The sequence below is a fragment of the Drosophila subpulchrella genome, chromosome 2R (assembly GCF_014743375.2).
Source record: "Drosophila subpulchrella strain 33 F10 #4 breed RU33 chromosome 2R, RU_Dsub_v1.1 Primary Assembly, whole genome shotgun sequence".
Classification (NCBI taxonomy): Eukaryota; Metazoa; Arthropoda; class Insecta; order Diptera; family Drosophilidae; genus Drosophila; species Drosophila subpulchrella.
This window is the reverse complement of record NC_050611.1, coordinates 69,043-95,679: the sequence shown is the minus strand read 5'-3', so window position 1 is coordinate 95,679 and position 26,637 is coordinate 69,043. Positions and strand designations below refer to the sequence as shown.

At 47.1% G+C, this 26,637-nt stretch overlaps 2 protein-coding genes across 16 annotated transcripts in view; one reads left to right on the top strand and one right to left on the bottom strand.

The window, feature by feature from the left end:
* The window catches only part of LOC119549839 (valine--tRNA ligase), a 4,678-nt gene extending 784 nt beyond the window's left edge, over nt 1-3,894 (bottom strand). Inside the window, exons 1-7 of one of the 2 annotated variants that reach the window (XM_037858131.1) lie at nt 3,877-3,894; nt 3,115-3,191; nt 2,850-3,060; nt 2,546-2,713; nt 1,227-2,489; nt 1,134-1,151; nt 3-1,032 (exon numbers count right to left, since the gene is read on the bottom strand). In XM_037858131.1, coding sequence (XP_037714059.1) covers nt 3-1,032; nt 1,134-1,151; nt 1,227-2,489; nt 2,546-2,713; nt 2,850-3,035 — 2,665 coding nt within the window. In that variant the 5' untranslated portion in view covers nt 3,036-3,060; nt 3,115-3,191; nt 3,877-3,894. Of the gene's footprint in view, nt 1-2; nt 1,033-1,133; nt 1,152-1,226; nt 2,490-2,545; nt 2,714-2,849; nt 3,061-3,114; nt 3,192-3,876 lie in introns of those variants that run through there. The other variant, XM_037858132.1, reaches the window with a different exon arrangement.
* LOC119549838 (probable lysine-specific demethylase 4B) lies at nt 3,893-26,637 on the top strand. 14 transcript variants are annotated; one of them, XR_005219431.1, is made up of 10 exons: nt 4,041-4,515; nt 15,148-15,674; nt 15,743-16,081; nt 16,139-16,461; nt 16,529-16,788; nt 16,917-17,279; nt 17,858-18,262; nt 19,767-21,984; nt 22,822-23,325; nt 23,843-23,979. XR_005219431.1 is itself a non-coding variant. In XM_037858120.1 (9 exons), exons 2-9 carry the CDS (start codon nt 15,243-15,245, stop codon nt 25,354-25,356), a joined length of 5,433 nt encoding a protein of 1,810 aa, XP_037714048.1. In that variant the 5' UTR covers nt 3,893-4,515; nt 15,148-15,242; the 3' UTR covers nt 25,357-26,637. The 14 variants fall into 14 exon arrangements, 13 of the variants coding, with proteins under 13 accessions (XP_037714048.1, XP_037714045.1, XP_037714053.1 ...); XM_037858120.1 differs by lacking the exons at nt 22,822-23,325; nt 23,843-23,979 and adding an exon at nt 24,264-26,637 and having other exon boundaries at nt 3,893-4,515; XM_037858117.1 differs by lacking the exons at nt 22,822-23,325; nt 23,843-23,979 and adding an exon at nt 24,261-26,637 and having other exon boundaries at nt 3,893-4,515.

Here is a 26,637-nt window from a genome sequence, read left to right as displayed (position 1 = left end):
ACTTGGATAGCTGGCCACACAAATGCTGGGCGCAGGATTGGCCCTCGGCAGCCGCTGGTAAAGTTCCTCCGTGATGAAAGGCATAAACGGAGAGAGGAGGCGCAGACCAAAATCTAGGCACACGTAAAGGGTGCGCCTGGCGGCGGCTTGCTGCTTCTCGCTGCCGCTCTGGAAGATCGGTTTCAGACACTCCAAGTACACGTCACACAGGTCGTAGAGCCAGAATGCGTAGCAAGCGCTTGTAGCAGCTGCAAAATCATATGACTCGAAGCCGGAGTTGCATGTTTCGATGGCCGATGCCAGTCGCGACAGAATCCAAGCATCCATCTGGTTGATCACGTCAGACGCACTGAGTTCTGTGTCGAACTTCTCAGAGCCGGTGAAATAAAGCAGGGCGAACTTTGTAGCGTTCCACAGTTTGTTGCAGAAGAAGCGATATCCCTGGACGCGGTTAATGTCCAGGTTTATGTCGCGCGCCTGCGTAATATAGGCGCACAGGGCGAACCGAAGGGCATCCGAACCACACTCGGGAATTCCCTGCGGGTAGTCCTGTTTTTGCCCAGCCTTGGCCTTTTCGATCTCGCGCGGATCCAGGTTGGAACCCACAAGTTGGGCATTGAGCCCCTCCAGCGTAATGCCACAAATGACGTCCATCGGGTCGATAACATTTCCCAGGGACTTGGACATTTTGCGACCATGCGCGTCCCTCACCATTGGGTGCAGATACACTTCCTTGAACGGCAACTTGCCCAGCAGCTTCTGGCCAAAGAACACCATGCGAGCCACCCAGAAGAAGAGAATGTCATGACCCGTCTCCAACAGCGATGTGGGATAGAAGGTCTCCAGATCCTTGGTTTTGTCTGGCCAGCCAAATACAGAGAATGGAAAGATGCCCGAGCTGAACCACGTGTCCAGGACATCCTCGTCTTGCTTGAGTACGATCTTGCTGGCGTCCACTCCGAATCGTTCGGCTGCCTTGTTCAGAGCTTCTGCCTCGCTGCGGGCCACGATCCAGTACTGCTCATCATCGTTCTAAAAGGGGAGATAAGTACAACCTTCTAAGTAAATCTACATCAGAATTGATCATATAAATCATCGGATCTCATAATCCTAAAGCGCTACTTTGTACGCACCACTCTTCCTTGTTCAGACTGAGAAAGCGAACAGTACATTTATACAAAGGTATTACTCATAGACAAAACCAGATCCCAATGCGAATAACTTACCGTTGCCGTTTTGATTGAGGGGTCGCTGAAGCTGACATGGTAGGCCGGAATTCGGTGGCCCCACCACAGCTGCCTCGACACGCACCAGTCTCGGATACCGTCCATCCAGTGGTACCACGTCTTAGTGTGGTGCTCCGGGATGATCTTCAGCTCGCCGGAGCGCACGGCCTCCGTGGCCGAGGCGGCCATGTCAGAGCAGCTAACATACCACTGGGGCTTGATCAGGGGCTCCACAACATCCTTGGAGCGGCTACAGATGGGCACCACCATCGGATTGTTCAGAGTTTCGCGGTAGAGGTTCAAGGCCTTCAGCTTTTCGAGGATCTTCTTGCGGCACTCGAATCGCTTCATGCCTGTGAACTCGCCGTAGTCGCCGATAATAAAGCCGTCGTCGTTGAAAATGGTAATGAAGGGCAGGTTGCAGCGCTTGCCAACCTCGTAGTCGTTAGGGTCGTGGGCCGGAGTGATCTTAACGGCTCCCGTTCCGAAGGCAATGTCCACGAATTCGTCGCATACGATCGGCAGGCGTCGCGTGGAGAAGGGATGGAGTACGAACTTGCCGTGCAGGTGCTTGTACCGCTCGTCCTGGGGATGCACAGCCACAGCCGTATCGCCCAGCATCGTCTCAATACGGGTGGTGGCTACAATGATCTCTTCGTTACTGCCCTCCACCTTGTATGCGAACTTGATCAGTACACCGAACTCCACCTTGTCCTCGTATCCGGGAATAGACAGGAAAGTTCGACCTGGGATCTCAATTTTGTCCACCTCGATGTCCGATATGGCCGAGCGCAGCGTGCACGACCAATTAACCAGCCGGGAGCTGCGGTAGATGCTGCCCTCCTCGTGCAATCGGACGAAAGCCTCGGTCACGGCGCGGCAGAGCTTAGGGTCCATGGTGAAGGCCACTCGCGACCAGTCGTAGGAGGAGCCCAGGCTCTTCAGCTGGTCATAGATGCGGCCGCCCTTTTCCTGGCGCCAGTCCCAGATGCGCTCGATAAACTTTTCGCGTCCGAGGTCGTGCCGAGAGAGCTTTTCGTCGCGCCACAGCAGCTTCTCCACGACCACCTGGGTGGCGATGCCAGCGTGATCGCAACCAGGCACCCACAGGGTGGTCCGTCCCTTCATGCGGTGGTACCGCGTTATGGCGTCCTCGATGGAGTTGGTCAGGGCGTGCCCTAAATGCAGGGATCCCGTCACGTTGGGGGGCGGAATGATCATGACAAACTTGCCATTGGGATTGGGGGCGTCAATCGATGCACGCTAAGGGATACGTCAGGACTAGAATAAAGACAAGGCCAAGATGTGACTGGACTCACTCCGTACTCGGGCGTGAAGAAGCCCTCCTTCTCCCACCAGCTGTACCACTGAGCCTCCACATACCGTGGACTGTAGGCATCCGGCAATGGGCCACTCAGATCCTTCTTCTCCCCGGGCGCCGTTTGGGCACTGTACACGGCAGCCTCTTTTACCTCCTTGGTGCGCTTCTGCAAAGGGTGGTGTTTGGAGAAAGACATTAGCTTTCACCAGTAACAATAAGAGCAATTACTGCCTCTCACTTGGCCACATAACCTCGTTTCGAGACCTTTATTTGGGGAGCTTGGAGGGGTGTTTGGGACTCACCTCGGGCTTCTCCTTCTTGTCGCCCGCTGCTGGAGCAGCCGCCGCCTTCTTGTCCAGCTTCGCCTGGAGCTTAGCCAGCTTCTCGGCCTTTAGACGTTCCTTCTCCAGTTGCTTTGCGGTCTTGGGAGGATCACCTCCGGCTCCTGCTGGAGCACTGACATCGTTTTGCTGCTCAGCCTCGGGCATTTTTCAGGTGTTCGCAGGTATAAATCTGGGTGGTTTAACCGTAAGTCAAGTGATGAAATAAACCGCTTACATTACTCACATGCAGTTGGACTGGAGTCGCAGAAAAAACAGATGAAAACGTGTGCAGTTTAGGACCAGGGTTGTCGAGTTCGTTTCCTAAATTTAAATGCTTATAAATTTGTTTGTTTAAATATGGGCCTAATATTTTTGTTTTATGTTAAAAATTAAAATTATTTTGAAATTTTTTTGTTTTTCATCCAGTTAAACTTATGGTACTATTATGTTAATTGCCCTAACTAATGCGTTTGTGTTTGGGATATTTTTGTATTTAGTGGAAATACATTTTGAGCATTCAATAACTAAAAAATACATACTATTTCATTTATTTATTTATTTATATAAAGCTAGCTTAAAGTTAAAACTAAAGGCTAACTAAATTAAGAGCTCTAGCAGCTAAGCCTTCAGCTCGTCTGATGTGTGGGTACATACAATTTATTTAAGTCAAAGCTTTGAAAACATTGTAGAGATATTGGAGGATTGTTTTCTTCTGCGCAAGGATAAATCATATTACTATAGTGCTAAAAGGTTTTTGTAAATTTTTAGATCGACATAATGCTGCTATATCAGTTTTGTATATGCGTTCTGTCAGCAATTACCTTATATTTACCTCTACTGAGAAATTCAATTTTGAGGATTAGAAAATTAAAAATAACAAAACAAATGTAGCTATTTATTTGGCTACTTTTATAACTGGTGTTGGCTCAACTCAGCTCGGCAACTCTTTCGATAGGCATGCATCGGTATTTAGAATTGGTCGCTGCTGAAATCTGGCCACACTTACCGTCACTGTGTTTTTGGTGTTTTTGCAGGGCAAGATTTTGGCGAAAAAAGCACATAAACTGGTGCAATTTGTGTTGTCCTTTTGTGAAACGTCTAGTGAAAACGGCCATTTACCGAAAATCGGGGGAGGACTTCATCTTATACCCCCCGAGGCAAGTGACAGTTCTCGCGTCAGTCAGTGTAATGTTCCAGCTCGAATGTGTGTTCATTGGATTGCAGACGAGCGTCTGATAAGCAGCCATCTTATAAGAATGGCGAGTGAATCGTTACCAAATATATACAAAATCTAAAACCCAGTGCCGTTGAGGGGGTGCAAATCAACTTTAAAAATTTAAGCATCAACGAGACACAAAACACTAGCAATAGTAACGTAACAACAACAAGGCACCCAGACATGTGCATCGCGCAGCTAATCTATTGTAAATAAACTGCGTCTGCGTCCATTGTGAACGTGCACCTTTTCTCGGTCACGTACGCCGATTCCGATTCCTCGATTCCCGATTCCCCGATTCCGTTGCACCAGCAGTGCGGATTGCTGGGAATACGCGAGAAGACAGGTGCCCCGCAGTCCTCCAGCGACGCCCGCCAGGGGGATCAACGGAGACGGAGGAGGAGGAGGAGCCACTGCAGCAGCAACCGGGTGAGTTCCCAGCCAGAAGGCGCCCACCACTGCCCGTTTCCCCAATGGCGATTCGCAACAGCGAGTCCGCTGTGCAAAATCGATTTTTCAATTCGCCAACCGAGGCTGCCTGCCGACCACCCACTTCCGCCCACTCTTACTGGAACGGTTGACTCAAAGTAATTCCATTAACTTGCGAAAGTCGCCAGCCCGGTGTTTTTGCCCTTTTTCGGATGACTGATACGCAGTCCGCGTCGGTTTACTGCAGATTTCAATGTTGTTAATTGGCTAGTATAGGATATTCAACACAAAATAGCCGGAATTACAGATAAGTCGAGGCTACGGGGACTTCCAGGGTTTTTACTATAACAAGTTGTAGGGTGCTGATACAAAAGATATCAATTGGCTTTTGAATTTTAGTAAGGATTGCATTAATTTTGTTGTGATTCAATTTTTGGGCCTGCTGTAAGCAAATCATCCTTGGTAAAGGCATAATACTAAAACTACCAATAAACAATACCTACTCAGAATTCTTCAAAAAAAGGTATGTTCTGTTTTAAAAATATAGGATCAAAAGTATTCGTTTAAAGTAAAACAACAATTTTAAGTGCCAATCCGTTCCGAAATTGTAAGAATTGAATTTTGTATGTTACAAATATACCTTTGTTCTATCTTATTCCGCAAAATTTACAATGATAGAAGAATCCAATAAATAGGCTCACTCAAATATATAATTAGACCAGATTTTCAAGCTCACAAAAGCCTTCGTTCATACATACTCTATCTATTTGGTAATAGTCTAAATAATAGCTAAATTTGTTATACTTTTTTGTTTCGGAAATGGTAGTTATAAGAACGAATTTATGAACGGTAGGTTGCAATCGAACTTCTGTGACACATTGTACCTAAACATCAGAACTTGGCTAATTGGACCATTTTTCTGATGGTAGACCGCGCCCTAAGGTAGCCTACATATTTTCAGAGCAGTGGTTATGAAATCATACTATTAGAATTGGTTTATTATACCAGTTATTCGTAGAGTAAAAGGGTACATAGTACTCGTTGAAAAGTATTTAGCAAGCAGCAGGTACCGACCCTATAAAGTATATATCAAATTCACCAGATTAGCCGATCTAGCCATGTCCGTTTGTTTGTCAGTCTGACTGTCATCTATATAAACGCTGAGATTTCGGAAACTACAAAGGCTAGAAATGCTAAAAATGGTTAGTGCTTAAATAGTTAGAAGCAATTAAGGTAATCGCCGCCATGTGGTCCGATTGCTGCTCGCATATCTCCGTCTCCCTCGCACTCTCTTTAGCTGAGTAATAGGTATCTGATAGTCGAGGCACTCGACTATTATACATTTTGTACCATCGGGTATTGCAATTAAGTTCACGGTTATATATATTTTGGATCAGCACCAACTTCCAAGTCGGTTTCTATACTGTTTGTGAGTTATCACAAATCGGGTAAACATTTTTGGAGCTGTTTTGTTGTTTTTCAAACCAATATATTTCGAACTAACTTCCTAATTTTCTGTGGTTTCCTTTCTAGTAACGGTACACAAGATCACCAAAAATATGTTTTTTAGATATCCCCAATCAATAATTCCTCAAAAATCATAGCATTATTAATTAATTTAATGTGAAATCCCCATAGTTTGTAGTTAGAGATTTGAAGCGTTGCTAGAAGACGTCGAATTTTTGGCCGGACTGTTATCTAAATAGCATCTGCGGGTTTGTAGTCCCATGTCCCGACGTTCAATGACTTCTTTAAACCAAACAAAGGTAAACCAATGTTTGACAAGCATTTGACGTGCCCCCGATCAACGACAGGATGACTAAAATCAACTCTTCTGGAGGCAGCAACTGACCTGCGACAAAGAGGACTCGTGAAGTCGAACATCTGCCGTTCTGTCTGCGTCTGTTTTTACCTGCCTCCTTCAAGCAGGGGAACTGGGTTCAACGTACGCCTGCGCAAACGCGGTGGCTAATGCAGCTGCCACTGGGACAGGACGAACATTGAAACGTCCGGGGAAGCCGTGATTTTTAGCGACATTTTGCACTTCCTTTTTGACAACAGTCGAAAGCGGATGTCTCAAATGGTGTAACAGTTCTGGTCGAACCTTTCCACCAACTCCTTCCTCGTAAACTGTATGTAATCACCATCGATCGCAGTCGAGTCCTTTCCCCGTTCTCATACCGGTTTCGTTCCCTCTGCCAGTTGTTCAGAGCGCAACTCGAAACTTTTCCCAGTTGGGGCTCTCGTTCCCCTCTTCCTGTGATCGGCCTTATCCCAGTCCCCATTCCCATCCTTTTTCCTGCGGGTTGCGGTGTCCAGTTACAGCTGGGAGAATTCATTTTTGGAAAGCTGTTTGGTCTGAGTTTGCTGCAAGTTTTTTTATGCTGGCTGATCGAGCTCTGGAAGGGCTTCCTGTGGGGTCAGGCAGCTGATGCTGATCGAAATTCTGATGCTGGAGAAGCAGCTGGCAATGGAGCCTGCATATCAGCTCTGCTTACCAACTTAAAGATGCCCAGATTGTTGGATTGGGTCATGGATTTTGTTTAACAAAAACCATTTTCAAGCTCCTACGACTTAAGTGTTTTTTAATTATTGATTATTATTATGATATCATAAGGAAAAGGAGATCATATTATGTATTTTCCGTTCTTTAAAAAATAATTTAGGGGAATATTTAAAATTTTATTTGGAATCTAAAAATTTCTATTTTTAGGACAAACCCCTCTGTTTCCTAATACGATTTAATAAAATACTTATATTCCTTTATACTTTTCGAGTTGAATTTAGTAACTTCTCAACTACTGCGACAAGCCAAGGATGTCATTCATTAAAAACGGCTAAAACTCGTCCAATATTTCTTCTTGAATTTGCTCTTTCAGTTTCCCGCTATAAGTAACCAAAAAAAACGACGTATTATCGCGCTGAAAAACTGGAACTATAGAACAGGGTCTGATAGAATCGTTGGGGCCCCTCTGGCAGCAGGCAGCTGGCAGATGTCCTTTGGCCCGTGGCACATGCCAAGGATCGAGGATCGCAGAACGATGAGCAAGGGAAAACGGACCAGATGTTAACGACAGTCCCGTCCGTGAAGTAATCAATGCAACAGCAGGCCATCTATGTAGGCTCGGTCTCGATCCCCTCGGCTCTGTTCTGCTCAATGCCTCAATACTTCGATACCTCAGTGCCGGCTGCAATTCGCTGGATTGCCTGCCCACGAACGTCCATTGCAGCTTACGGCCGACATCGACATCTGTCGGTCGCAAAGGGCCGGCCTGCTGCTGTGCCAGCCAGCCAGCTGTCCTGCTCTCCGATTAAGAGGTCGGCATGCAGGTGATGCAGTACTTTCCGCCTGGAGCACACGTTATCCTTGCGGAGTGCCGAGTTGTTGGGGGTGTGGAGCGGAATGCGGGGCGCAGCTAATGGGGGATGGCCGAAAATCAGCTGTTTTGCGCAATGTTTATAAACAAAAGCCGAGCTGTGACAGTGGCAGTGGCAGTGGCAGTAACCCTTAGACATGTCTGGGCATATTTTTGGAATCACCACCAGGGCAAGAGCCACAGCCAGAGCAACCACCGACCTACATTGGCGCACTTGCTCTGGGCCACATGGCGCATGGGGTGGTTCCGCTCACACGCACGCACCACAGCGAACCGCACGGCCTTCTCGTAGGTGCAAGGACGTTGGGAAAACCCCCAAAATGTAAACAAACCCAGCAAAAAGCAACCCCAGCAGACACCGGCACCGACCGTATCCGCTCTTGCTCTTGGTCATGTGCCTCTGAACCCACCACTTCGGGAACAACGGATACGGATATGGATTCGGTGTCGTGGAGTGGCGTGTGCCGGCATGTCATCCATCCACACAACGTCTTCGTCATTTAGGGGTTTTCCCAAAAAGAAAAAACAAATTGAGCCAAAACAGAGCGAGCCGTCGGTGGTAGTTGAGGCAGAGCAAGGAGCATCCGCTCCCGCTCCCGGTCCCATTCATAAAGCGTGATAAACATACCCCCGGACTAGGTGGTGCTTTTGGCACAGATCCCGCCCGAAGTCGCAAGTCCGCAGGTCAGGTGTGGTGGTTCCGTGTCGTGGATGAAGTGCGAACAAGTTGTCAACGCAACAGGTCGTCGCCCCGCCGGGTGGTTGAGGTCGCAGTGGCCGTCGGTGGGTGGTGCGATGCGATCCTTCCGAGTCCCACTGAGGGTATGCCATCAAATGGTTCGGGCTAAGGGGTTACAGCCATGATATTGTGCTAGGCTTAAGATGGCAATGCCGTGTTAACAGCGATTGTGCCGTTCTAAGTTACTGGGGGTATCTTCGGGAGCTTATTGCATACTTTTCCGAGCCTTTCATCCATATTCGTTATTCTTGGTTTCAAGAAAGAGGAGAACAAATCACATTGCATATCAACTAGTTTTAGTTGGGTATTTGTATCTATGTATCTTGTATCTAAGTAAGTCGACTATCTACCTAATTTCACAGAATACTTTTTGTTAGTCCATCTCACATTATTTCAACGTGATTATTAAGTTGTGTCTCTCAATAAATCATAGAAAGAAAAGTGAATTCAAGTAAATTTGCAATGCTGCGTATAAGACGTGAAACAAAGGATACCTAGGGATCTGGTAATTTAATTATCCCTGCTGATTAGCTTACCTTGAAAACATAAATGGGGCCCTTAACTTTGTCGTGGACACTCCACTGCCTCATGGCCTCGTTCTACATTTGGCAATGCCACAGATCCTAATTTGGGGCACAAAGTGTACGTGTGCTGACGAAGGTCCTGATGCGCACATCCTGCTCCGATCGACTTTTCCCGGGCAGGAAAACCAAGTGGCCACTTGAGCACGGGCACGGGTATCTTGAGAAGTTCCCTTTTGCTCACCGTATATATCCGCCATATATCCTTGCGCTTTCTGCTTTCTGATTTATGCTCCACACGGCCGCCATTTTGTTGACCAATAGACCTGGGATGCGAAAAGTGTCGAGCAATAGAAGAGCGAGCAATGGCGAAAAGGAGAATTAATTAGATTGGCAGCTGCTGGGCGTGCTGCAGCTGAGAGAAGCGAGCGTAGAGGAATATAGAAAATGATAGAGCAGAAGGAGCAGAGAGAGAGAGAGAGAGAGAGAGAGCAGCGAGTGTGCGCCGAAAGCCTGCAACGGGAAACTTGTCATGCGCCTCGAGTTCTCCTCCTCCTTCTGCGCTTTTATTTTATTCACTTAGCCTACAACAACAGTAACCGAAAGAATGGACGCCAGGACGACTGTGGCTGGGCGCCTGCTTATAAAAAGGACTCGCAGGAACACTAGACACCGACACACACACGCACCAGAATCCCAAAATGTAACGAACGAAAAGCATAAAAACAAAACAAAGGCAGAGCAACGAGCCAAAGCCAAACAGTTGTGCAATTGAGATAAAGGACAACAAAAGGGAAACTTCGAAAAGGGGACGCGTGCTTTGCTTTTCGGTCGATGCCTGCCGTCGCCGCACAGTGGTACTTTGATTCACGAAGTGAACCAAGCTTAGGTTCTTTAAATATTTAATCAAATTATTTCAGCCTAGGCTAACTATGATCACAAAAATATGAGGTCCTAGGTTCGGAGAAATCGTTGCCTACTTTTTGGCATGTGACGCGTGGGCTGAAAAATTCTAATAGAAAAGTTCAAATATTATCAAGCAAAGGATAAACATAAATAATCATAATAATTCCTTCGTGGAGAGTTACTCCTGTCATCTTTGAACAAGGAAATTACAAAATAAGACTTATACCCTGAGTTAGAAATCCTCCTAAGCTTTCTCTAGACGTTTCTTGTCTGCTATCCAAATAATTTAAAGTCTGTTTTATAGTCCTTACGCCTTATTATACAACTAAAAACAAGCAATATGTTTATTTTAGATATAAATAAAATGCCTTCAATATGCCTTACAAACAAAATTCGTAGATCTTGGAGCTATCTGAAAACATTACCTTTCAGTAAACTCGCTTGGGCCCACTGTGCGGCTTCGACGCGCGTGCTTAGCGTCACAAAAGGATATAAAACGGGCAACTGGCAGGAACATCTACAACAACAGCACAACCAGCGGCAGGAACAAGGAAAAAAGCATAAATAATCTTGTAGCTGTTGTCGCAGCTGAGGCAGAGCGGAGCTCGAATTGAAATTTTATGAGAAATTGTATTAGAGAAATGCCTTGTGAAATCACACGAGGCACAGGACGAGTGTGTGTGTGTGTGCGAGAGTGTGTGTCTGTGGAATGAAATATGTAATGGCAGCAGGGGGAGGGGGGAAGTGGGAACGTGGAAAAAGGGGACGCGCATTATGTCGGTTCTCCGTGTGTTCTTCGTGGACGACGTCATCGCCAGTTGTTGTGTTTTTGTTGTTGCTGCTGCTGCTGCTGCTGCTGGTTCCTGTTTTCGCTTTTTACCGTTCAGTCAATGACCACATTGTGTACACAACTGCAGCGTTGGTGTGTGTGAGTGAGTAATTCCTGCCGGAAGTTGAAGCCGCCGCCTGGTCATTCTCGCTGCTTTGGTGCAAGCTCTCTCTCCTTCGTCCTTTTTGCTCTCTCTCGCTCGCTCTCCCTGCGTTCTGCCTGAGCTGCTTTCGGAGAAACAAGTTTCCAGGATCCTTGGGCACCCCGCCACATTTTGCTTTTCGCCCAAGTCCTGTCGAGCAGTATGACCGTTCTTCTGGGCTCTGGTCACGCTTTGATCCTGCCGTCCTCCGCCAACCGCTCCCCCAAGCTCCATTTTCCCTAGGCGTTGCCCGACTAATGACATGTTGTAAATTATACTGCTCCGCGGCATTCCATTCCTTTCGCCGTTTTATGCGGCTGTAATTACTCAGCCCGGTCTCCTTCCTCTTTATCTCCCTCTCCCTCTATCTCCTTTTATGGTTTTATGTTGGCTTTTGTATGGGTTTTCTGCTCACAGGATGCGGCCAAGCTTGTTATCACGTAATTGCTCGCTGCAGTTATCCTTCGCTGATGCAGATGTGCTAATTTGTATTCGAGAAACTCATGTTCCATTAAATCGAACATTATAAGGGATTTGCCTAACTATAATTTTATGCTTTGGGGAATTGGGCAATCAACTGGGGTGGACTGTTTTTATTACTAGAGAGGTAATGGATCAGGATTTAGTTGATCGTTAGTTTAACTTATTTTCTTTCGATTTTCGTCTAAGCCCTTTCATTGCTGGTTTTGTAATCGTTTTGGATTTCTCTTAAAATCCTTTTTGGTATTTATGTAAATATTCTTGATCGGCATAATTTTTAAATTATTAAAATTATATAAATACTAAAACCATAAGTACCCAGATCTGACGTATTAAGCAAATGGGTCTTATAACAACTACGGGAGTAAAAAAATGGTCCAAACTTGCACAATATCGGTTATTTTCACTAATTAAATTAATTTTGAAACATCATTGATTTGTTAAAACGATTAAAAATGTGATTTTCTCAAATTTAGATTCAATAAAACAACTGCCTTGTTTAGATAAATAAAGAACATGCCAAATAAAAATCATAATAGATTGTATAAAAATAAACACCGGTCTGTTCTGAATCCATATCCTGTTTGTTGGTTTTGCAATGATTTCCAAAAATATGCAATTTTTAAAAACCCGACACATGAGTTCGTCTCAAGTAAGAGTATCCTTGTTTCCCGTCTCAAGTGGATCCTCATACTCTAACCCCTGCCACTGTCGTTTACCTACGAGCGATCGCTTGCGATCCGAGATCAGTAAGCCCTAGATTAGATCTTCGCCAAAATCCGAAATCCAGGCCAGGACAATGCATAATGAGGATTAAGTCCTTTGCGATTTCTCCGTCTGCTTAGAGAGCGAGAATTTGCGAAAGGAAGTCCCGACTGTGAGAGAGCGTTTCGAATGGCGAATGCATTTTCGCCACACTCGCTTTTCGCAATGGAACGAAAGAGCAGGGAAAAGGCATTGTTCGACGTTCGGATGGATGGAGGAAAGAGGGAGCGACTGAAACGGCCAGTTTTCCTCTCGGCTTGCATTTCCCTATCCACAATCATCCTGTCAAACTTGTTTGCGCCGTCTCCCTCTCGCTCTACACCAATTTTCCTTTCGCATTATGCTTTGACCAGAGCAATCGCATTAAAAGGACAACGCTCTCGTGCGACGCGAGTGTGTGTGTGAGTGCGAACGAGGAGCGGATTCTTTCGACGCCTGCGTCGCCATCGTCCTGGCATCGAATTGACGTTCAGTCGACGCTTGCCGCTCAGACCGCTCAGACATGTCGCGCCGTCGTGAGTGCTTATAGTTAGCTAGTACCTACGCATATACATCCATATATATACATCCTCGAAGAGAGAGAGCAGCCACCAAGTCAAAGACTGTAAAACGCAAAACAACGACGCCATCAGATGTTGCAGGATAACATAAATTAAACAAATAAAGCACCAAAGCCAAAGCTAAATCATTCTACAAGAATCGCAAAACGAAAGAGTGCTTCAAGTGTTTCGTATCAAACATCAAATTGTGCAAATTAGTTACAGTTAGTTGAAAGGAGCAGAAGTTTCATATGCAAATACACCATAAAATAATGTGCAATAAACTACAAACCAATACAAACAAAAGCAACGCAGCAGCAGCGAGAACAACAACAAAAACAAGCAAGCGTTACTCATATAGTCACACAAGTACTTTTGCCATTTTGTTGGGATTTACGCACGGAGAAGAGCGCCGAATAAACTAGAGAAGCAGAAAAAACCCATCGAAGCACATCACAAGTGAGTTCCAAATTTCGTCCTTTCACAAACACAATCACACATTCGTAAACACACAGACACACACACACGCACATACGTACTCGCTGCTTTGCGACTCGTCCATTTTGAATATCCCCCCTTTAACGAGAACATCCTGCCCGCTCCTTTGCATAAAGTCTCTCGTTACTTCCCTCCCATATTTGCTCTCTCTTTGTAACTAGCAAATAGTTTTGCGCACTCGTCATCGCCCCCCTTCACCCCTCACCCCTCCCCTTCCCCATCATCGTCGGCTCTCCGCTCCCGCTCTTCTTTTTGTTGAGTTCTCGCTCTCTGAAATGGTCGGGTGGTGGTACAGTTTTCTGCGTGCCGAAAAATTGCGTAAATTTTCATCTAGTTCTCTGGGATGTCTCGCACGGCGTTGTCCTCGTTATCGTTATCCTTGCTGTTCCTCCGGCCTGCAGAGCTTCCAGTCTGCTTGTACGGAAAATAGGAAAAACAAACGGAAAACCATTGGTATTGACTGGGAAAATGTCGCCGGATTTGTGTCATTTGCTTATTGGGCGTTTTCAATCCCTATAAATGACTTGCCGCGGGGATAACGGTTCGTCCTGGCACTCAATAATTAATTATCCCTTCAGCTTGATTTATTGTGCTTTTTTTGGGAGGCTTAACGTATACAGAAATACAGGCAGCGAAATACTTCAATTACGCATGAACTGTGTATTTATTTGTTATATTATACGCTTTAAAATGCGCTAGAAAGTTATAACTTTACTTTATAAAGCGAAACTTTAAAACATTTTTAAAAAAGGGATAATGAATATGTAAAAGTGTTCCCAATTGGTCTGTATCCATGAAAATCCTTGTAGATATACCGAAGCCCTGATAAAGTGATAAATGAGTCAAAAACTCGAGTTATCAAGATTAATGAACTGTTATAATACAAACATTTAAGTCGGTATTCTTCTTGGAATCTAGGAACTTCGATTTGATTTGATTTAATGTCGTGATTTCAGCTACTGTTAAGTTAAAACCATTATTTTTGGCACACAGACTTGTAATATATCAAAGCTTATGTAATTTTAGTTCCCTTAACTTTAATTTAATACAATGTTAATATAATTTGGGCGATATATTGAAAATGAAGTTGACAATATTCTACCTAAAAATTTCCGAAAACATTGCTAGTGAAACAATTTTTAAGAAAGCTGTCAGTACCAGTAAGTATCAAAAATCTAGCAGTAGACTCGACTCAATTTACAATTCGTTTTCTATTATTTTGTTAAAATAAGTCTTGGTAATATTATAATATACCCATGATCATTAAATAATTTATTTAAATATAGTTTGGTAAGAAAATGCAATTAATTTAACCTTTTCAGGTCTTATACATAAATTCCATAAAACCGCTTTCATGTTAACTCCCAATTTTCAGCTGGTTCTGCATGAAATGTGATATACTTATTCAATTTACAACACTTCTTCGTAGTTTTAAGGTTACAGAAAGAACGATCGTTGCACTTTTTATGGGTTCCTATGGGTTATTATGGGTCCTGCTAGCACAGGAGGAACACCACTCGAAAACTGGGAAGGGGCAGGGGCAACTGCATATCCTGCCAGCCTCTATTCTCCTGCCAGTCGGCCTGCCTGCCTGCCTGCTGTTGTTGCTGCCGCGCCCATTAAAAAAAAAACCTCGAAAAGTGGCAGCTGTTCCTTCGGCGCTCCTCTGTTTGTTTTGTGACAGGCAGCCGATCCCAAGCGATCCGATCGTTGAGCACTGAGTTCTGAGCTCTTAGCGACGGACGTAGGCAGGCAGTCGGGCGGACGGGCTAGGCATCTGCCCGGGATTAATGGGCCGAACGGGAGTACGGAGTTTTAATGCTGCTTCTATCACAGTTCCAGATTGAAGCATCAGATTCCGAGAGAACGCTGTCTCGAAGAGTAGAAAAGCCGACTTCTCAGAATAAAACGAAATCAAAGCAGTGGGGAAAATGAAAATGTCAGAGGTGCCCCGCATTATGGTCTTTCGACCCACCTGGGAGGAGTTCAAGGACTTCCCCAAGTATGTTGCCTACATGGAGTCCCAGGGCGCTCACAAGGCCGGCCTGGCCAAGGTGGTGCCTCCGCCGGAATGGGTGCCCCGCCGCAGTGGTTACGGCGATCTCGACGCCCTGAACGTCACGATTCCGGCGCCCATCTGCCAGGTGGTCACCGGCAAACAGGGCTACTACCAGCAGATTAACATCCAGAAAAAGCCACTCACAGTAAAACAGTTCAGCGAACTGGCCAGCACCGAGCGTTACGCCACACCCAAGCATTTTGACTTTGAGGATCTGGAGCGCAAGTACTGGAAGAACATCACATATGTGGCGCCCATTTACGGGGCAGATGTCAGCGGGAGCATCACAGACACCGACCAGGATGTAAGTTGGATAGGGCTGGGGATAGGGTTTAAGTTTCCGTTCACGATTCGTTGCCTTTGCCGTTGCAGAGCTGGAACATCAACCGGCTGGGCACCATCCTAGACTATGTGAACAAAGACTACAACATCCAGATAGACGGCGTGAACACGGCGTACTTGTACTTCGGCATGTGGAAGACGACCTTCGCCTGGCACACGGAGGACATGGACCTCTACTCAATCAATTACCTGCACTTTGGGGCTCCGAAGACGTGGTACGTGGTCCCGCCGGAGTGCGGCCGCAAGCTGGAGAAGGTGGCCAACCAGTACTTCCCGGCCAGTTACAAGAACTGCAACGCCTATCTGCGCCACAAGATGACGCTCATCTCGCCGCAGATCCTCAAGCAGCACGACGTGCCCGTCAGTAAGGTGCGTGTATCAGTAGTATTTCCCGTCTAGCGGATCCACTAATTCCGGCTCTTGCAGATCACGCAGGAGGCTGGCGAGATCATGATCACATTTCCGTTCGGCTACCATGCCGGCTTCAATCACGGCTTCAACTGCGCCGAGTCCACAAACTTTGCCATGGAGCGCTGGATCGAGTACGGCAAGCGGGCGGTGCAGTGCACCTGCAGCAACGACATGGTCAAAATCTCAATGGACACGTTCGTCAAGCGCTTCCAGGGCGACCGCTACGACCTGTGGATGGAGGGGCGCGATGTGGGTCGGCATCCGGAGGATCCGGCGAACGGGGTGCCCAGTGCTGCTCCCCTGCCACCACACCTCGATGTCTTGCTGTGTGATAAAAAGTAGGTTTCCTTGTGCTCCCCGGCGCTTCCATCGTGTCTTATTCCAGTTTCTTCTGCTCCTCCGCAGAATGAAGAAGCAATGCAACCCGACCAAGGCCAAGAGCTTTAAGGAACGTAATCCTGATCTGGACCTGGATGAAATCCAGCAGAATCCCAACGTGCCCGACGATGTCAAGGCCATGCTGAAGGAGAGTGTGCTCACGTTGGACACCGGTGATCTGGCGACGGAAGAGGGTGACTTTGCCAACGAGGATGCCATGAGCCTGCAAAGTCCGGCGGACCTAAAGACCAAGCAGGAGCTGCTTGAGTACATAGACGACGGCACAGGTGTGTGGGCCGGCAGGTGGCCTTGAGTCGACCCGATCCCCAGCAGTTGATATATAATCTTTCCCTTTCTCGCTCTTGTTCTCTGTCTTTCATTTCTGTCCTTGCCTCTTGAATCTTCCCGTTGACAGAGGACGACGACGAGGAGGAGGACTTCAAGCGGCGCAAGCAGAAGCGGCGGTACGATGCCGACTACGACGACGACTGGGTGGCGTCCAAGCGCAAGAGCCACTCACGAAATAGCAGTCGGGGGCGCAGTCCGCGCACCAAGGACGATCGCTCCATCTCGCCGGCTTCCTCGACCTCCTCCACGTCGCGCGGAGCGAGGCGTGGCAAGGCCGGCGGCACGCCCCGAAAGACTCCGACCAGGCGGAAAAAGGACGCCAGTACCACCTCTCCGGCGGCACCAACTGTCGCTGCCGCAGCATCGCCCACAGCAGCAACTGCTGGTGTGACCACACCACTGACCCCAGCAGCAGCAGATGCCGGCGGAGGTGAGAGCAGCAGCTTAAACAGCCACTGCACCACTGCATCCACATAATCACAGCTTCACTCGACCACCATCCAATGCCCCAAACCCAATGCCCCGAATGCCAACCCCTTTAGCAACATCATTCCTCATTCCACAGCCTTTTTGTTCTGTCAAAATTCAATGTTTTAAGCCGTTTGTCCTGCGTTTCATCGTTCTGTTTTGTGTTTAATGTACAAATATATCGTCTAGTTTGTTTTAATTGTAAGAGTGCGTCAGATAAATATACGATCACGCTTTTAAGTCTATGCTAAAAACTAACCAAAAACCAAAACTGTTTTACTAAACCGAATCCAAGGTGTTGGTGCTGCCTGGGCCTGTTCTTCTTGTTTTGCCGCCCCAGAATCCGCTTCACTTGTTCTTTCGCTTAGACTGCTCACCCCCATCCCAACTCAACCCAATTCGCAATGCTTCCCCAGAAACCCCCCGTCCACGTGTGTCTTTGTGTTTACACCAACAGAACAATATCAACCGCATTTAATCACAATCAATGAAAACCGTGGCTCGATCAAGCACTAAATTCTACCGATTGACCTCTTTCAGATGCCAAAAAGGAGCAGCAGTCACTGCAGTTTATGCAACAGCCGCGTAAATTCGAGGGCAAGATACCAAAGCTAAGTCAACCGACCGCCGCATCGGGAGGAGGAGCAGCAGCAAAAGTATCCACAGAAGCATCCACATCCAAGTCTAGTCAAGAGCAGCAGCAACAGATTGTCTACGTCAACATGTTGCCCGCGGCCAATACCCTAAATGGCATTCCACAGCAGCAGCAGCAACAGTACGGAAGTACGGACGGAAGTGTCTATCAGCTGCAAAATGAGATTCTCTGTGATGCCAACGGACATGCCGTAACCGCGGCCACGGCCTCATATCAAACTACGGCCAGTAGTCCACAGCAGCAGCAGCAACAGCAGCAGCAGCAGCGGAATGTTGCAACCAGTGTTGCCGGTAAGTGTCCGCCTTGAATTTGTTCGCTTTGTGTTTATTTGTTTGTTGGTTGTAGTCTTTGTGTATGGTTTAACCCTCTTGTGTACTCGTATTTGGTGTTTCAGTTGAAGCTATTACCACTAACCGCTCATTGTAAATACAAACTCACCCATTTTATGATTTGATCGTCATCCGAATTGGCCAAACTCGAATCCAATCAAATGTTTCGTTTCGTAAATGTCGCACAGCAATTCCATATCACCCATTCCATTCCATCTTGCCATCCGACATTCAAAATTGCATTCTTTTGTTTTTAAACTTTTTGTGCCAAAATTCAACCGCGCATCCATAGAGAATGTATCGAGTAAGAACAAACAATGAATTTGACTTCCATTTGCCGTGTTCTTGTCACACCTTTTGCCCCTGCCGAGAAATAAAATGGAAAAGGAAAGAAAAGGCGACAAAGTAAAGTCCTGAATTAACCACCGACCTATCTCAGCTAAATCAAAATCCAATCGCATCGCCCAATTAATAACAACCGCTTTCGACTGATCCACACACTACATGCTCGTCTTTAATTTGCGACAAACTTTCCCAGGTCTGTGTCTGTCTCTTCTCGAAATGTCGTGAATATTGGAAATATCACATAAATAAATGCACAAATCATTTCAACCGAGGAAACTCCGTGCAAAGCGCGTCGAAAAAGGCTCAAAAATTGTTGATCACGTATTTTTTAGTTTAACTTATTAACTAGCTTAAGATTACCCAGTTCAATTTCTGGCGCCCAGGGGTGGAAAAGTGAGACCAGTGCGGCCCTGCGGAGCGCGTCAGTGCTGCCCATGCGCGCAGACTCAGCGCAGCACTTGGGCGCCAGATTTGAAAATTGAAATTTATAATTTTTAGATTTGCGTTTATGATTTAGTTATTTTTAGCAATGACACTATCCTCTTCTACCTTTCATATTATGTTTTCCACTCTTGACACAATACAAGCACAATCCGTTCTCAGCTCCTCCGCAAAGAAGGAGTCTGACCAACGTTGGCCAACACACCACCAGTTTCACCCTACACTCTGTCCTGCTACCTCCTATTACCTCAGTTATTCAAGTCGATTATTTATTTAATTTTACTTTATTTAGTGCGTATTGAGTTGCGAGTACTGTACCAGAGTTACGATTACGATTGCTGTAAAGTAGATCTAAGTAAACACAAATTCTACCGACAAACAAAAACCAATTCACTCACTTTCTATCTATGTATCCTGTAATGCCGATTCCAATTGATTTGATCAAGAGGCCCGAGTAAACGCCACAGATGCCCCACATCTGTGATACTTACATCCAGTTGGCCGCAAGTAGCTTTCATTTTGCACTACATTTGTTTTATGCGAACCTGATTTGAGTGAATTGTTGATTGATTTCGATTTCAATTACGAATTGATTTATTGATTTATGCAAATATTACATTCAAACACATCTTTTATGAACCGAACCAAATATGTATTTTCAAAAATATATAAACAAAAGACAATGTGGTCACAACTATTAGTTCGTCCTCCATCCTGCACACGAACGCCAACACCAACGGAGTGGACACGATCAACGCCCAGCAACAGCAACAGCAGCAGCCACATTACCACTATATCACCACCACCGGCGAGGATGGACAAACCCCGACCACCATAGTGTTCGAGAACTACAACGGCGGAATGCCGGCGGTCAGTTCCGCGGCCCCCACTCCCGTTCCCGTATCGCAGGGCAGCTCCGCCGCGACCACGACCACCACTGCTCTGGTCAACACGGACGGCACGATCATCGAGTTCGACGGGAGCACGTACGAGGAGTACCACGTGCTCAAGAGCGAGCCCGGCAGCAGCGACTGCCTGAGCAACGGCAGCAGCGCCGTAGCCGCCGACATCATCAAGTACGAACCCCAGCACGGGATCGTCGGCGACGAGGAGGACGATGAGGAGACCGGACTGCTGCAGGTCAAGTACGAGGAGCAGAGCCTCGAGCACGATCCGGAGCATGAGCTCGATCCGGACCAGGAGCACGAGTACGAGGAGTATCAAGTGATGAAGGCCGAGGTAGAGGCCGAGGCGGCGGAGCAGGCGGCCGGCACCACCAGCTACACGATCAGCCAAGAGCAGGCGGGATCGGGCGCCACAGTGGTGTCCTCCATGGTGCCCAAGTCGGGGTCGGCGGCGGCCGCCAAGCAGAAGCGCAAGCGCAAGACGCGCGTCATCGCCGACGACGAGCAGGGCGAGTACCTGGAGAAGATGAGTGTGCGCGGCCTGGACATTGCCCGCTACGAGCACATCATCGACGGAGTGGCCTACTGTCTGGTCTGCGCCAAGAACGACATCTTCAAGACGTTCAAGAACAAGTACAGCTTCCAGCGGCACGCCTACCTCTTCCACGAGGGCCAGAACCGCAAGATCTTCGCCTGCCCCATCTGCAACAAGGAGTTCTCTCGCCCGGACAAGATGAAGATGCACAAGAAGGACAAGCACGGCGACGTGCCCATGCCCCCGTCGGCCACCACGACACCTCTGAAGGCTGACGGTCCGCCGTCGAAGAGGGCGCGTACCGCCCGCACTCCGCGGGTCCGCAAGTCCAAGGGCGGCGACGGCAGCACGCCGGCCAAGAAGCGACTGGCGCAGATCGACAGTGTGCTGGATGACGTTCAGAATGGAGAGTCTCTGGCCCTGACGCCGGTCAGCGTGAGTCACTCCCAGCAGCAGCAGCAACAACAAATGCAGCACAGCCTGACCACCACGCTGGCGCCCTCGACGCCCTCGCAGCCGCAGCATCAGCTGCAGACGCTTCCGTCGTTGGACTTCAGCGGCATGATTCTCCCTGGTGGAGCTCAGCTTGCACTGGCCAATCCGGGGGCCACCAGCTCCGTGGGCCTGCAGCGAGGCCCAGCCACGCCGAATGGCGGTCAGCCGCCGGCTCCCACCACCACGCTGATCTACTCGAACCAACTGGAGCTGCAGCAGGCGCTGTTGCAACAACAGCTGCACGGCCAGAGCATCATGATCCAGGATCAGGCTGGTAATCTGGTGCCCCTGCAGTTGGATGGAACCCAGGCGATATACACGACGGCGCCGCAGGCTCAGCGCCAGCAGTCCACGCCGACCACATATCAGACGACCCAGCAGCAGCAACAGCAGCCGCAACAGCCCGCCAGCCAGGCGCAGCAGCAGCCGCACTACGAGCTGGACAACGTGACCTATCTGAGCTCTACGGCGGCGGCCACTCCGGCAGCGGCCGAGCAGCAGCAACAGCAGCAGCAGCACGTGATCGGCACGGTACAGAGCTACCAGATCCTGACGCCCGACGGCCTGCAGAACTTCCAGCCCAAGTTGGAGGGAGCCGAACTGGGCGACCTGTGTCCCTACTCCCAGTACACCTTCACCACGCACGCCGGCGCGCAGCCCACGCTGAATGCAAACGCGCTGGACGCGCAGACCCAGCACCAACAGCACCACCAGCAGCAGCAGCACCACCACCAGCAGCAACACCACCAGCAGACGCAACTCCTTCAGCAACAGCCCTTCGCCACGCACCACAATCCGCACCAGCAGTTCATGGAGCTGAAGAATGAGCTGCTGATCAAGGGCGGCGACGCCTACGCCCTGGATGCCGCCTCCATGTACCACCTGCCCTTCTCGCCCACCTCCATGATCAATGCGGTGAACGATGTGAATACCTCGTCGCTGCTGGAAACCAAAGAAATTAGGTAAACGCTCTTTCCAACTAACCCAGCCCACTAGCCCACCCCTCCTCTGTCTGCCCGACTTCTCTTAGTGTAACGCGCTCGATTAGATTGCCGCTCTGTATCTGTATCTGTACTATATCTCTGTATCTGTATCTATAACTCTATCGATATTGCTAACTCTGCCTTCGTAACCCTTTCATTGCGATTGCGACGCTGATCTTCCTTTCACGTATTTAGAGTCGCGCGACGACGGTGTACTTGATATCAAAAAAGAACACTTTAAACACCCAATGGCCGCCCACAAAAACACGAAACTGAACATTACGGGGATGGGGGATACATTAAGCATTATCTTGTTTAGTTTTAAATTAGGATTATGCATACTTTAGTTACACTTTGTACTCATCCATTATGTAAAACTTTACTTCTTACGTATGTGTATTATTTTGTAGCCGTTAACAGAGTTTTTCAGTTTGTATCTTAGTCGTATGAATTGAGTTTTGTGCATTTATTTATTTACCAATCATAAACCCACAGAGGTATCGCACTCTATTTCAAATAGACTGTTCCTTGTGTGGCTTGTTGTTGCTTCCTTGTAAAACGATATGCCAGCAATTACCCCCAATTAATCCCCCGAATTAATCATAATAACCAACTCGTTTCCCTTTTGTTTCGAGAAATACTTGTGTTCGAATACGTTTTATACTTCAATGCAATTTTGTTCTTTTTCTTTCTTTTTCTCTTGTTTTATTTTATGTACACACAACCAACCCACCAACCAACCAATCAATCAATCAATCAAACAACAACCCAACAATATAACACTCGCCTAAATAAAAACACGCATTATAACCGTAGCTACGATATATCAGAGGCAGTGCTACTAGCTCTCTGAACAATCGGCCACCACAGAAAGCTGCAGCCAAAGTACCAAAAATTCTATTTAACCAATAAGAGACTCTGCCATGAGTTCGCAATGAAAAACAAGATCGCTAACGAAACGAGTGTAATGTGAAAACCTTGCCCATAACCCCAGTCAAAAGCAACGCAAATGGAAGCCATTTTCAATGTTTGCCAAGATCAGCGGCCAAGCATGGATAATAATCCAGCGTACTAACTTATCGAAACATTAGTGTACTTACTTCCGTCGCGTAACAACCGTTAATACTCAATTGCTTGAGGACATCTCGTCAAGCCTCATTCACTGATTCATTCATTTCCTCATCATCACTTGTTGTGTGTATGCCAGAACAGCATCGGCCATCAACTAAGAAACAAACGATCTCCAACACACCCAATACGAATAAAACACAAATATAAATCAAAACATTTAATAATATAATATTGGACAATTAGTGAAAGGTATGTGTACTTTTGTTTATTCGCTTTATTTCCTTGTTTTTGATTTTGTTTTGCACACCTCTTTTCTGTTTTGTGATTAACCAATGTACTTCGGGTTACTGCATTCTAACTAAAAACTGGGGGACTGCTTGCACCGATTCTCACAGATGTATAAATTCCATATGATTGTCTGTGGAAGCAGTTGACTGACCACTGACCAAAAACAACACAATCTAAGATACACCAACATCTACATTCGACCCAATTGAGATATCATTCACGAGCGTCTTATCATTTACTAACCCAAAATTAACTTTGATTCAAGCATATCTAACATCTAAATTGAATGAAAGGAGTCAAAACAAAAACTAACACCAATCAAAATAAGAATCCAGCAAATATGCTAATCAAATTGTTTTTATTTTTTCTTTTTTCACCCGACAACATTTTCTGTTGTTTGTGTTTTTGTGTTATTCCCTATGATTTGCACACAAAAATTCATAATCATGCGACACAACAACCACATGAACAACAACAGGTTCTTCTAAACAAGACAACAACCAGAAACAAAAGTTCAAGCGGCCATACACACCCAGCAATCACAGAACCCAGAACACCACCACCAACAGTCCAAATCAGAATCAGACCAAGAACACAACACCTGAAGATTCGCAGCGTCGCCAAGTGGAAGCGTGTCGCATTTACTACGAAGAAATCATCGTCAAGCAGGCGAATGCCCGTGCTCGCCTGGCCGACAGCAACAAAAGTTGCAGTCGCAGCGCCAGCAGCAACATCGCCCCCGGCAGCAGCAGCAGCACCAGCTTCGTCGACAAGTTCGCCGACTTTGTCAGCTACTCGAGCCGAACTTCTCCCATGCCCAATGCCCCTGTCCAGTCCCATGTGCCGTCTCCCACAAGCAATGCGACTAATGCCATCCTTCCTCCCAACACCAACAGCAGCAGCGGCAGTGGCAACGCCACTGGCAGCGCAGCCGGCGGCAACAATGTGTCCTCCGTGGTGAGCAGCAGCGCAAGCAATGGCCTCAAGCCGGCGGCCAAGAAGACGCCTGTCATCCTGCTGGCCGCTCGTGGAGCCGCCAAGCAACCGCAGCTCAGTATTCTTAACGGCAACACCAAGGCCGGAAGTGGAACCGGAAGCGGAACCGGGGGCGTCACGTTGGTGCGCGTCAATGCGTCCAGTCGCAATCAGCGCCAAGTTATCGTCGCCCCAGAAGCAGCCTCGGTGGAGCAGCAGTCCGTGGCCGAAGAAGAACTTCTGGCCGAGGACGAGGAGCTCGACGAGGACCTGGACGAGGATGCAATGGCCCTGGGCGCGCTGTCCTCATCGACTGCCCAAATTCTGCGAAAGTTCCGCATACCCAAGGGCACGGCCGTAACGGCCAAGTCTGGGGACAACTACCTGGCCATGCCCACTCCCACGCCATCGCCTCCGGGCGTCGTGAACTTGGTCAGCTCCGGCGTTGAGGGCTCCGGGTATATCGAGAACGAGGACGACATCATAGAGGAGCTCAACGAAGACGACCTGGTCGAGGAGATTATTGACGAGGAGCCCAGCCAGGAACAGCCAGAGTTGCAGGAGGCGACGACCACTGACGGGCTCGACCTGACCAGCGCGAACAACGCGGCGGCCACAACGGCAGCCACTATGCTGCTGGCCCCCCAACCGCCTCCGCTACAGCTGCAGACGGTGGCCTCCAACGGGACCGTGACCTGCTTTAATCTGCCGGCCAACACCATCCTGCTGCAATCGGCCGACGGCAGCATAATTGCCGCCACCCAAGTGCCGCATCCCAGCAAGGCGGGCCAGCATCAGCTGATAGCGCTGCCGGGCAACGTGGCCCTGGCCACCGAACCGACGACCCAGACGCAACAGGCGACGGCAGCGCCCCAGGCCACGCAGACCCTGATCCTGACCGCCGACGGCACGGCCATCCCCATCCTGGCGAGCACTCCCCAACAGCAACAACAGCAGCAGCAGCAACAACAGCAACAGGCTGCCGCTGCTGCTGCTGCTCAGTTGTTCGCCGCGTAGGGGCTAATGGGTGGCCAAATGGGTCGATTTTTGAACAGTGCCACCATAATGCCGACCACTTACTTCTTTTAGAAATCTCAGAACTATTCAGCAGTGATTCCGGTTGCTCATAGGACAAAGCTGAAGGTCAGCCTTGTACTGTCAGCAACATTAAAACGTTTCCCTTGGGTTTTGGAATACTTCAAAAATCGTCACATTTGGCCACCAACAAACGGGAAATGGGAAACCGAAGCGTTTACTGTAAAAAAATGAATAATAACTCAAACATAAGCCAAGCTAAACTAATTGATATTACCACAATGTTGGATGTGCATACAAAATTTATTTTTTTATTCAAAAACCAATTGCCTACAAGAATATAAATCAAATGTTGTTCAACACACAGAATCACACGCGAATGGTGTTGCGGAAGAATCAAATACACACGTTTCAAGGCAAACTTAAGAGCATCATAAATTTAAATTATTTGTACGCCTAAGCTTAATTTTAAACGTTTAAGTGCAAAGACGAGACACACACCCAAACCAGTTGTAACTATTTAACCTGCCTAGAGTGCAGGCCAAATAAGTTTAGCCTAATTTAGAGTTGCGAGAATTGTTCCGTTTTATAGAAGGATAACTCACTTTTGAAACTCCTCCTGACAGTTCTCTACATATACGTATAAATATAATTTGTTCCTTGCATAATGAGAGAGAGACAGGCAACTATGCAACGTATTTCATATAGTATTTATTCAATAAGTTCTCAATCTATTTATTTATTTTTGTTAACCAAACTTATCCGTGCACCCCTACATCCTTGTCATTTTAGTTTCTTTTAACGTGTTGTATATTCTTTACATATATTATATATTTTATTTGCAATTTTGTTATGCCATTCATATACAAATAGGAATTCAAGCATAGCACTGACCTAACATTACTCTAAGTTGTAGGCTCGATACTTTAGAATAAAGTATTTTTTTAAAGAATGTTGCGAATCCAACAAGAACACAACAACACATTAAGCTAAGCGAAACTAGTTTAAGCCCAACATAACTTTAAACGATGGAAGACAATGATTTAAAATATATAAAAATATGTAATCTAAGACAAATAAGCAAAATTGAGTTGCACTTCTGTAAGATATACTTTAATTAATAACGACACGAAACAGCTAAAAATTAAGCAACTCGGTAGCCTACATTATGTATGATAAAAATTCTAAAGCTAATATTACTTTACATATATATATATATATTTATTATAAACAATAAAATACAATTTTAAAAATTTAAAGCAA

Coding starts and splice junctions, on each gene's coding strand:
- LOC119549838 (XM_037858117.1), top strand. CDS start 15,243: ATGAAAATGTCAGAGGTGCCCCGCATTATGGTCTTTCGACCCACCTGG. Junction 15,675..15,742: donor TCACAGACACCGACCAGGAT/GTAAGTTGGATA, acceptor TTGCCGTTGCAG/AGCTGGAACATCAACCGGCT. Junction 16,789..16,916: donor GTACATAGACGACGGCACAG/GTGTGTGGGCCG, acceptor TCCCGTTGACAG/AGGACGACGACGAGGAGGAG.